We start from the raw sequence: 12,371 nt of genomic DNA on the forward strand, positions 1-12,371 counted from the left end.
TGGATGACAAAGGGAATACTAAAGTCAATTGAACAAAAGTTTACCTTATATAAATCATATAAAATAGGAATGCTTGATCATGATACATATAAAACATACCGCAATCACCTAACTAACATTATTAAACGAACTAAAGCTAATTATTACAGTCAAAAATTTTCAAATTTTAAACTAAGCACAAGGAAGATTTGGGAACTAATAAATGATATTGGAAATACAAAGTCAAAGATCCAAACAACAAGTAAATCCATAACAGTAAATAGTCAGACAATTAACGACCCTCATGAAATCTCAGTTGCATTCAATAAGTACTTCTCACAAATAGCCCCCAAGTTTGCTGATGAACTGCCACCCTCACAAACTTCTCACAATTCCTATTTAAGAGGTAACTATTCGAGCTCAATGTTAATGCCTCCAATAACTCATAGCGATATCATTGCTGCAATCCAGTCCCTTAAAAACAAAAAAGGCCACATTGATGAAATTCCTACTGAAATAATAAAAGAAAACAGAGAATTATTTGCCATCCCCCTTACAACATTATTCAATCAGTCAATACAGGCTGGCACCTTCCCAGACAGGTTTAAGCAGGCCAAAATCATCCCGGTTCACAAAACTCGTAGTAAAATTGACATCTCTAATTATCGACCTATTTCCATTTTACCTATATTTTCCAAAATTTTTGCAACTATTATGAAGAAACATCTAATAATGTTCTTAAACAAAATGAAAATATTAAATGACAAACAATTTGGCTTTAGACCTGGTCTTAGTACGTTTGACGCTATAAATACCTTCATGTTTGATCTATACAATGCACTTAACAACAACAAATCTATCATTTCCATTTTCATTGATTTCCGCAAAGCATTTGACACTGTCCAACCCAACATTCTGCTAGATAAAATGTACCATTATGGGATTCGAGGCTGTATTTATGACTGGTTCACCTCTTACCTAAATAACAGAATCCAATACACATTATTTGATAAGATAACTTCCCATACAGAACCAGTTCATTTGGGAGTACCACAAGGTAGTATACTGGGACCCATATTGTTTCTTTTATATATCAATGACATCTGTAACATTTCCAATTCACTAAAACCTATACTATTTGCTGATGACTCTACATTATCTATGATTGGTGACAAACCCTCAGATCTGGTGCACACTGCAAATAGGGAACTTGTTAAATTCTCTGAATGGTGTATAGCTAACCGCTTAACAGTGAATACATCCAAAACTTACTACATGCTTTTTACTAACACCGCAACTAAGTACCAGCCACTACCAAATCTTAGCCTCTTAAATGATGACATTCTACAAGTAAATAAGACAAAGTTTCTTGGATTAACTATTGACAAAAATTTAAATTTCAAACATCACATTTCCCATCTTTCTTTAAAATTATCCAGAACATTTCCACTTCTCCTAAAAACCAAACCGTATGTTCCTCCTGATATTCTTAAATGTATAGATTACGCACATATTTATCCACATTTAAACTACTGTAATGGTATTTGGTCCACCACGTACCCGTCATTTACAACATCTCAGTGTATTACATAAGAAAATCATCAGAATAATTACTAATAGTGACTTTTGTGAACACACCCCTCCACTATTCAAGTCCTTCAATATATTAAATCTCAGTGACATCACAAGGCTTAACATAGCGTCCTATGTATTCAAACATAAAGACACAATCAGCAACACTGCAACTCCAAATCATAACTACCACACCCGCAACCAAAACTCTTTACAGTTACCCAGACCTAAGCTCACCCTCTATAAACACTCCCTTATGTATCAAGGACCCAAGATTTGGAATGACATCCCACCTTTCATCAAACACTCACCCAGCCTTAAGACCTTTCAATGCAAATACAAGAAATGTCTCTTGTCCCTATATTAATCACCAAACGTCAAATCTACTTGCAAATGTTTACAATTTCAATATGTGTTTAATGTTTATCTATCTGCACTTATGTTATCCATCATTCTTTTGTATTATCATTCTTAGGATCACCAATAGGCCCCTCACTTATATATGTGTACATGTATATATCAGGTGAGTGCAAATGTGTGTATATGGGTGTATGTATACAATTTTGTAGGTGCTTTTGTATGCACATTCAAGTGAACGTGTGAGTATGATATTATCAGTAGTAATTCAGTATTCTTACCAAGTGCCATTTTATTTTATTGAGTTTTTTATCCTTAACTGATTTCTGAGTCAAATTTGATTGATTATAAAAGAACATTATGTTTTTCTCTTCTTTCCTCTCTCTCAGTTTGTTATTGAGCTTTGTTTTTTTTTCCTTTATTCTGAATAATTTTCTTCTTCTATTATCTTTCATTCATGATTTGTTATATTTCCATTCTTAATATAATTGATTTACCAAGAAACTATCTATTATGCTTTAATATTATCTTATTTCTTTATAATGTGTGTTAAACATTTTTTTTCTGTTTTCCTGTTTTGTATTTTTTTGTATCCTGGTATTTTCTTTTATCCTAATGCTTCTTGCCCAAAAAGCCTTAGCTTATCAAGGGCCGTTTGTCTCATCAAAAACTGTAAGAGATAAATATATGTTGTTTTTGACAAACATAATAAAGTGTTTACAGTGGTGGCGTGTTTATGTCACAAGGGTGTATTTCTCCACGCTGGCCTCACGGTTTCTTTCAGGTCGATGGGCGGTGAGACTGCCAGCTCCAGGGTGAAGAAAGGGAAGAGCGTCAAAATACACCCTTGTGACATAAACACGCCACCTGTCCGCTTGTCAAAACCCATCGTAGTTGCTGGAAATGGAAAAGAATGCTGCTATCCAGTTTAAAATGTTGCCCCTGATGTTATAACTTTTTTCTCAATTAACCTCTTCAGCACGGTGACGCAGTATACGCGTCATTTGGTCTCTCGTAGCATATCCGAGTGACGCGCATACTGCGTCATGGTCGCTTGAGTCAGTGTGTGTTTCATTTCTTCCCGGATATGGCACGAGACTTTCAAAATGTTGCTCGGATATGCTACAGTGTTTTATGTACCTCCCAATATTATTCTTATGTCAGAGTATGAAGTAATTTCATGCACTCATATTGGATCTTAGCGGACAGTTACTACCACTGGTAGTCAAATACCCTTTGTTTCTACCATGAAATAACACAAATAAAGTGAGGGAAAATATGTTACTTGCGAGTGTAGAAACCTCTCGCCCACCGAGTTGCCGGCACGCTTGATCACCTTATCATGTTGCGCCCCCCCGCCCCTCTCTGCACCTCTCATCTGTTTCTGCTCCACTGAGCTAAGACCACTACTTTTGTTCATAATTTGATATGAGATAAAGTCACATCTGTAAGTAATGCTTTTATTTTATTTTCTCGTAGTCTGTCCCTGATAGATGTAGATGAAAAAAATTTATAGAAAACGATGTCTCGCGCGTAATCTCTTTTTCTATTGTGTCCGAGTCAGTCACGTGGCAACACTTGGTGAGAGATGTGTGATCCATCACCCCATACATCCCGCTCTGCACCCTCTTCACCCCACAAAACTTCTTCACCACCACCCTCTCCACATCCACACCACACACCATCCCGCCACACACACCACCGCTCATCTTCACCCCTATCTGCTAATTTTGTTTCTCAGCCTCCTTCACTCCCACAATCACCCATCGTTGCTTACCACTCACTCTCACCACCACCAGCACCACCTTCTCCTTCACATTCAGCCCCTCCTCCATCTCCCACGCCCCTTCATCCGTCACCATCACCCTCACCACCACCTTCTCCTTCACATTCAGCCCCTCCTCCATCTCCCACGCCCCTTCATCCGTCACCATCACCCTCACCTTCTCCTTCACATTCAGCCCCTCCTCCATCTCCCGCGCCCCTTCATCCGTCACCATCACCCTCACCCTCACCACCACCTTCTCCTTCACATTCAGCCCCTCCTCCATCTCCTGCGCCCCTTCATCCGTCACCATCACCCTCACCCTCACCACCACCTTCTCCTTCACATTCAGCCCCTCCTCCATCTCCCGCGCCCCTTCATCCGTCACCATCACCCTCACCACCACCTTCTCCTTCACATTCAGCCCCTCCTCCATCTCCCGCGCCCCTTCATCCGTCACCCTCACCCTCACCCTCACCACCACCACCTCCTTCACCGCCACCAGCTGCCGAGAACTCTTTCTCAAGTGTGTCAACACTTATACTTCATCAATCAGAGGAGGAGGAAGAATACCAACTTCCATCGCCGCCACCCTCCGATGAAAATTAGTGAGTGAAATATAAATTGCATTTTATTTTAGACTGAATATTGGTGTGTAAGGCACAATGGAATTATTCTCGATATTCAGATACATACTCTGTTATGATTATGTTTCGTTTTGTGATTGACCGTGGAGTTTTTAAAGTTTGCCGCGCGCGCTGAAATCCCGGATATGACGCGGGCGCGCGTTTTGACTTGCCGTACCGAAGAGGTTAATCTCCTGTGTGGAACTTTATCAAATGCTTTAGCAGAATCGCAATATGCAACATCCACTGCGCTGCCTTCGTCCAGATACTGTGTCCATTGGTCCAGCACGGCAATGAGCTGCAGCCAGTACCGTTCATCATCTGCCCGTCCGTAGTATTGTTTTCTGCTGAGTGGTTGATAATTCTTCAAATGCTCTGAAAATGTTCTCTTATTATGGTTTCCATTATTTTGCATATGACAGGTCAAACTCACAGGTCTGTAATTACCTGGTTCATTTGTATCAGCCTTCTTATAGATGGGTGTAATGTTGGCCAGTCTTCATGTAACTCACTGGTCTGCAATATCTTCCTGAGTGTCCTTCCCCTCTTTTATCACCCGTGGGCCTGGAGTGCCAGGCAGTGTTAACAGTGCCACAGACAGTGTTATGTGATGCAAGACAGATTAGTTACCCAGTGTTAGGCTGTCTTGTTACCTGACCTGCCTATCCCTCTCCTGTGACATGGGGTCAGGTGTTATGCAGTGCTATGTGATGCCAGGCAGTGTTCATAGTGGCATAGATTTGTGTGGTGCCAGAATCAGTGTGATGCCAGTCATTGGTGCCAGGGACGGTATATGTATAGAATAACACCCAGGTGACCCTAGGACAAAGCCTTATTATTCTCCCTCACTCCCCTCAATGTTACCAGCTTACCGTAGGCATAACATTGTATCTTTCTGTTTCTGGCCCATAAATATTGCAAAAAAGAGCATCAGTAATTACCGATGTTAACAATAATTATAAATGCATATTGTTATCTTTATGGGGCGATAGTTTGGGGTCAGAAAAGACAATACGCCAAGTACTACTAAGGGCTGGTAACCCTAAACTACCACTTGAGCCAGCTAAACGTAATATATGGAGGAGAAAAGAGAATAAATGAACCCCTGGACATACCCACAACTCCTGTGAAAGCCTTGTCAAATATGTGTAGGCCTACTTGTGTGCCAACATATGTAAGAGCATGGGCCTAACTTTTCTTCTTCCTCCTCAGGTTTCGGGCGCCCAGGCGTACACGTGAACTAACAGTCTTGGCTTCAGGGCAGGTCGCTAAAATGGTATGTGTGTGTGTGTGTGTGTGTGTGTGTGTGTTACGAAGGTTTTCATCATTAATATAAAAGCTTGTTGTTGGGGTGAGAGGTGGAGTCAGAGGTCAGCGATGAATACATACATATATTGGGGTAGTGAGAACAGACTCCCGCCGTGAGGAGCGGCCGGCCTAACTGAGGCTTTCGCGCTAATTAATTTTTTTCTTGGTAGATGGTGGCTCGCGCTAATTGCGGTTCGCTCTAATTGATCTCGCGCTAAGTGGGGCTTTCGCGCTAATTAATTTTTTTCTTGGTAGATGGTGGCTCACGCTAATTGCGGTTCACTCTAATTAGCCTGTGGTACCCCGCTGACAACTTCCGATGACTGAGAAACTGCACCATCAGCAGCTACACATTGAGTCCTGCCAGTGAGAAATGAGTGCAGCCACATCCCGAGTGTTCCCGTAATGGCCATTTGTCTGGCCTTGTGTAACAAAATGTCTACCATGTCGAAAGCTTTCGCAAAATCAAGGTAGACCACATCGACATCTGCATTATGTTCAAGCTTATCTATGATTGAGTCATAGTGGGCCAAAAGTTGTGAGAGGCACGAGCGCCCAGTACGAAAGCCATGTTGGTCCGGGTTCATTCTGTTATTGCTTTCTAGATATGCAGACATGTTTTTAACCATAATTCTCTTTAGAACTTTAATAATATGGGAGGTTAAGGCAACTGGTCGATAGTTTTTTGCCTCTGCTCTTGACCCTCCCTTGTATATTGGTGTAATGAATGCACTTTTTAGCTTTTCTGGTATTATGCCAGAATCTAGAGAGTTTCTATAAAAATTTAACAGAGGAACACTCAGCTCTTCAGCACATTTTTTAAGAAGTACTGCAGGGAATTGATCGGGGCCAGCTGCCGAATTAGTGGCCACCCCTTTAATTGCTTGCTGTGTGTCGTCGTTGTTTAAGCTTATGTCCGTCAGGTGTGATATTTGATCAGTTCCTTGGTTGAAAAAGTCCATAGGTAGGTTGACAATTTTGTCTTCCATGGGTTTGCTGAAGACGCTTTTGTACTGAATCAGTAGTGCTTCAACGACATCCTGGGCTTTGTTTATGGGTTGGCCGTGTACGTCAGTCAGTGGGCCAACACTCGCTCTCACTACGGATTTGTTAGCAGCATATTTGTAAAAGTATTTGGGGTTGGTTTTGATGCATGACGCGGCTTGTATTTCTTTCCGGTCATTCTCTGATTCAACTGATCTTTTAAGTTTTTCTTCTGTAATGGCAATTTTGTTTTCGAGTTGGGTCAGCATTTTGGTGTAGTTGGTATTACCGATATTCTTCCTTAGTTTTGTTCTTTTTCTCATTAGTACTTTTCGGTCTCTTGGTATGTTACCATTGAAAGGAGAGGTCTTTTTAGACGGCCTCCTCAGTGGTACATTGATATTTTCAAGCATGTGTTAATGATTGTATCATATTGGGCCTCAGGGTCACAGTCCCTCATGAGTAGATCCCAGTTTAGCTCACCCAGGTCTTTCTTTATACTGTCCCAGCAGACTGACTCGCTTAGGAAGTTGAGTTGCTTAAAATTAAAATTAGGAGCCTGCTCCACTTCACTGGACAGTCTAAGATGTGTATTTCTAGGTAGGTTGGTAGTCACGGTGATGATGTTATGGTCAGAGAGAGTAGTTTTATTCACCCTAATATTATGTATAATATCATCATTATTTATCATAACGATGTCTAGTATGTTCTTACCTCTTGTAGGAGTGTCGATGATTTGATTGAGGCAGTATTCCTCGGCAAAGTGCATGACAGCTTTTGCCTGGGTCCTCATGTCTTCCGCTCCTCCATACACACACTCCAAATTCCAGTCTATTAGCGGAAAGTTTAAGTCTCCAGTAAGTATAATGGTGGGCATGGGCAGTGGTAGCGAGCCAATGATATCTTTTATCTTTGTTAGTTGCGTCATAAATTTCTCTGTTGGGCATGCTGGTGGTCTGTATATATACCCAGTCAATGTCTTGAATGCATAGTACCAGTGATTCTGTGTACATATTTGATTCCTGGAAAAGTACTTTTGTTCTAGCTGCAAAATGGCTAAGTGATGACCCCGCCTTTTGTCCGTTGAATTGGTCGGTCCGTCCTGTGTGGTACAAAGTGTGGTATTTTTATTTCTGCTTTCCTAATCTCCTCTGTTAAGTGTGTTTCTGTGAGAGAGATTATATAGGCATTTTCAGTTTGTGCCATTTCTGTGAGCAGACCATTAATTTCACATCAACCGGTTGATTTATTTATCTTATCTAATCACCCCCCCAGAGGAAGTGCCAGTGTTTGGAGTGCCACTGTGCCTGGCCGTCCAGCGCTGCCCGGCACACGATGGCATCCAGCTGCCCACCATTGTCAGGGAGTGCATTGACCAGATAGAGGTGAGTGTTATTATTGTTATTATTATTATTATTATTATTATTATTATTATTGTTATTATTATTATTATTATTAGTGCATTATTACATTATCTGGGCCTGAGAACACACACACACACACACACACACACAGCGCTCATGTGTGAAGATTATTAGAGAAGTGATTCCTGGCAGCAAGAACACATCAAAGACTACAATGAAGTGACAGCGTGTCATTTTGATACTTTTTTTGCTCAAGTGGGTAAATGTACATTTGAAAAATCTCAACAGAACTTAAGTGATGCAGACTTAATACTACAACCATTACACACAAATTTAAGACATGGCATTAATTCACATAGTAGTAATTCACATGTTTCGGCCTGAACCCACAAGCTGGGAAACAATAACTTCAGCTATCAGACACATGAATAATAGTGGCTCTTACGGATCAGACGGTATCCCTTTTAAATTTTTAAAAGACGCCCTTCAATGCACACATTACTTGCATCATAAACACCTCAATTATAAGTGGAGTTTTCCCCACACCGTGGAAGCTCTCCATTGTAATACCTATTTTTAAGTCTGGCAATGAAAACGAACCTATAGCATCCCATCCTACCCATTCTTTCTAAACTAACTGAAAAAAGAGTTGCATCTCAGCTTACTAAGTGAATGAGAAGGATAGTCTCCAAAATACGCATTTCCCCCTCGATTTGCAAGGTTTGCAGTGAGATCTGATGGATGATGGCCGGAGCCAGAGCCGAGGCTGACTCTAGACGGGAGATGGCAGAGTGAGCATGACGGAGGTCCCGAACTGTGGCGTTGAGGACTTCCTGATGGAGGTTAAGCTGACGTCTCTCTTCCGCCAATAGAGTGTAGAGATGGGAGATTTTCCCGTGTATGACGTCTATCTGGGCCTGACTGGCCGTACCAGAAAGGAGGTTGCAAGCGAGCCAATGAAATCAACGGCTCCTCGCCGCTGGGGAGTCCAAAACGGGCTCTCATCCCTACCACTCCTAGCCGACAGGAAGTTGTTGAGATCCTTGAACAATTTTGCAAATTCAGTGTGGAAGGAGTCTAGAGTCCGCCTCAGCAGCCCAACAGTAGGGACTGATTGATTCATATGGTCAATTGACCATTGTGTGTGTGTGTGTATTTACCTAATTGTATTTACCTAGTTGTGACATACGGGAAAAGATCTACGCTCATGCTGTCCGGTCTCCATATCCTCTCTTATCCAACTTTTCCTTAATATCCTGAATGTTTCTTGCACAAACCACCTCCTCCTCCAGTCCGTTCCACAGCTTCTGTTTGGGAAGCTAAACTTTTTCACATCTCACCTACACGTGGTCGCCCTAAACTTCTTTCCATGTCCTCTCGTTTCTCTCTCCACACACACACAGGTCCTCTCTGTCCACCCCGCTCGCCACCCTGTACACCATATCACTCACCGCTCTCTCTTCTCCTCTATCTATATGTGTGTGTGTGTGTGTGAGAGAGAGAGAGAGAGAGAGAGAGAGAGAGAGAGCAGACCATTTTCTCTCTCTCTCTCTCTCTCTCTCACACACACACACACACACACACACACAGGGAGGGGAAGGATTGACATAGAGGGGAGGGGGAGGTGGGCATGAACACGCTGTAACATATATTATCTCTCTCTCTCTCTCTCTCTCTCTCTCTCTCTCTCTCTCTCACACACACACACACACACACACACACACACACACACACACACACACAAGGATGGGAGGGATAGACATAGAGGGGAGAGGGAGGTGGGCATGAACAAGCTGTAACTTATATATTTTTTCTCTCTCTCTCTCTCTCTCTCTCTCTCTCTCTCTCTCTCTCTCTCTCTCTCTCTCTCTCTCTCTCTCTCTCTCTCTCTCTCTCTCTCTCTCTCTCTCTCTCTCTCTCTCTCTCTCTAATGCCCAGAGTATTATGGCTAACAAGGATGAGATAGACTTTCTGATCAAAGAGAGAAACACTGATGTATTATGCGTAAGTGAAACGTGGTTATCACCTGAAACTCCTAACGAATATATTGATATTCCTAACTATAACATTTTTAGGTGTGACAAGGGTAGGGGTGGAGGTGTTTGTATCTATATAAGGGATATTTACAAGGCTACTCCTGTACACTTTGACGCAGTAAGACCACAGGGTGTGGAAGACGTGTGGGTGGCAGTTCAAAGCTGTAAGTTTCCTACAGTCATTATCGGGTGCCTTTACCGATACCCCAAGTCACTTTCTTGTACATATGACTATATATCTGATGTTTTAAAATGTGTCATTTTAAAAGGTAAGGATTTTTATATTTTAGGGGATTTTAATGATGATTTTTTATTAAACAGCAGTAAGCTGAAACAAATTATTGCAAATGCAAAACTAACTCAAGTAATTACCAAACCCACGAGGATTACTTCCAGCTCTGCCACACTGTTAGACTTAATTGTAACCAACAAACCTCATTCTGTAATAGTTTCTAACACACTTCCATGCCATGTGGCTGACCATGAACTGATCACTGTAACTATTAACTTACGAAAGGCCAAGTTACTGTAAAGCTTTTCGTGAACTAAGAAGATATTTTTGTGTAACTTACTTTATCAGGAGAGTGCTAATTTAAACAAGATGTTTGCCACTGACAATACCGAAACACAGGTTAACATATTCACTGAATGTTTCAACAAATGTCTTAATGTGTGTGCACCTTTAGTGACTAGGGAAGTAAAGAGGCTCCATGGATCACTCATGACTTACGAGCTAAGATGCTGGAGAGGAACACCACACACACACTCCTTAAGAATGACAGATATAACACAGCTCTCCAAGTGAAATATAAGGAACTAAAGAAACAAGTAAAGCAATTGATCAACAAATCCAAGTCGGAATATTACAATAAAAAACTGGAGGATGACAGAGGGAATAGTAGTGCTATATGGAACACGTTGAAACAACTCGTACCAACTAACAAAAACACAACCTGTCCACTACTCTTAGAAGACGAAAAAACAATCACTGATGAAATTAATAGATTTAATAGATATTTTGCAAATGTTGGGAAAGAAACTTTTGATAAATCACGTCAAAACTTATTAAATCATGACAATGAATCACAACTCAATGCATGTGACACCATAAACCCAACATGTGATATGTTCAAACCACCTGATTCCCAGACTATTATACAAGTACTGAAACAACTGAAAAACTCTTCCGCACATGGCTCAGATGGCATTCAAACGCGCTTCTTAAAAGAATCTTTGCCAGTTATAATAACGTACTTAACATGCATTATGAATACCTCAATAACAACTGGAACATTCCCGTCACCATGGAAACACTCAGTAGTCGCCCCTATTCTTAAAGGTGGAGATCCAAGCAACCCAAAAGACTATAGACCAATATCACTTCTGCCCATTGTCTCTAAAATCCTGGAGAAAGTTGTAACAGGTGAGCTAATCCAACATCTTGAAGGAAACCATCTCCTTAATAACACACAACACGGCTTTAGAGCTGCACTGTCTACTGAAAGCGCTCTACTAACACTATCCAATAAACTTTATAAGAACATTGATAATGGTAACTTATCCTTAGTTACTGTGTGCGATTTGTCAAAAGCATTTGACAGTGTCAATCATCAAATATTACTGAACAAGCTAAAGGAACTGAGAATAGATACATTCAATGACTACCTTCGTGATAGAACTCAGTCTGTCCGTATCGACAAACATATTTCAGATAAATTAGGCGTCTCCTATGGAGCTCCTCAGGGATCAGTGCTCGGGCCTATCTTATTTTTAATGTACGTAAATGACCTCTCACAATACGTCTCCGATTGCCTCGTCATCCAGTACGCGGATGACACACAGTTCATACACACGGGAAACATAGACAGAATTCAAGACCTAATTAGCAGAGGAGAGGAAACTTTATTAAAATCGAAAAGATATTTCCAATTAAATGGCTTAATGTTAAACACAAAGAAAACCCAGTGCATGTTTATTGGAAGTCGGGGAATGACATCCCAGATCCCACAAAACATCCACCTACAGGTTGATGATAGTAACATCACCCAGCACCTCCCTCAAGAACTTGGGTGTATATTTTGACGCTCACTTGACTTTTGATACGCACATAAACAAAATAAGTAGTAAGATTTTTAGTACCATTATGTACATAAATCGTATAAAAGAGAACTTTAGCAAAAAGACAAGAATTACAGCTGTACAGTCACTTGTATTAAGCATAATTAATTATGGAATAAAAATATGGGGCACCGCTAATAAAACACACAGCAACAAATTCAAAAATTGCAAAACTATGCTGCAAAAGTTGCACCGGGTGGCGGCGCCAAACGTGACCATGTGACGCCATTCTTAAAGGAACTCGGTTGGCTGAAGGTAAACA

The 12,371-nt window shown here is 41.0% G+C and overlaps 1 protein-coding gene across 1 annotated transcript in view; it reads right to left on the reverse strand.

The window, feature by feature from the left end:
- Positions 1-3,632: 3,632 nt before the first annotated feature.
- LOC126992220 (uncharacterized) overlaps positions 3,633-12,371 on the reverse strand; it is an 86,018-nt gene continuing 77,279 nt past the window's right edge. Inside the window, exon 2 of the mRNA XM_050850883.1 lies at positions 3,633-3,929. Coding sequence (XP_050706840.1) covers positions 3,633-3,929 — 297 coding nt within the window. The remainder of the gene's footprint in view (positions 3,930-12,371) is intronic.

The sequence above is a fragment of the Eriocheir sinensis genome, unplaced genomic scaffold (assembly GCF_024679095.1).
Source record: "Eriocheir sinensis breed Jianghai 21 unplaced genomic scaffold, ASM2467909v1 Scaffold420, whole genome shotgun sequence".
Classification (NCBI taxonomy): Eukaryota; Metazoa; Arthropoda; class Malacostraca; order Decapoda; family Varunidae; genus Eriocheir; species Eriocheir sinensis.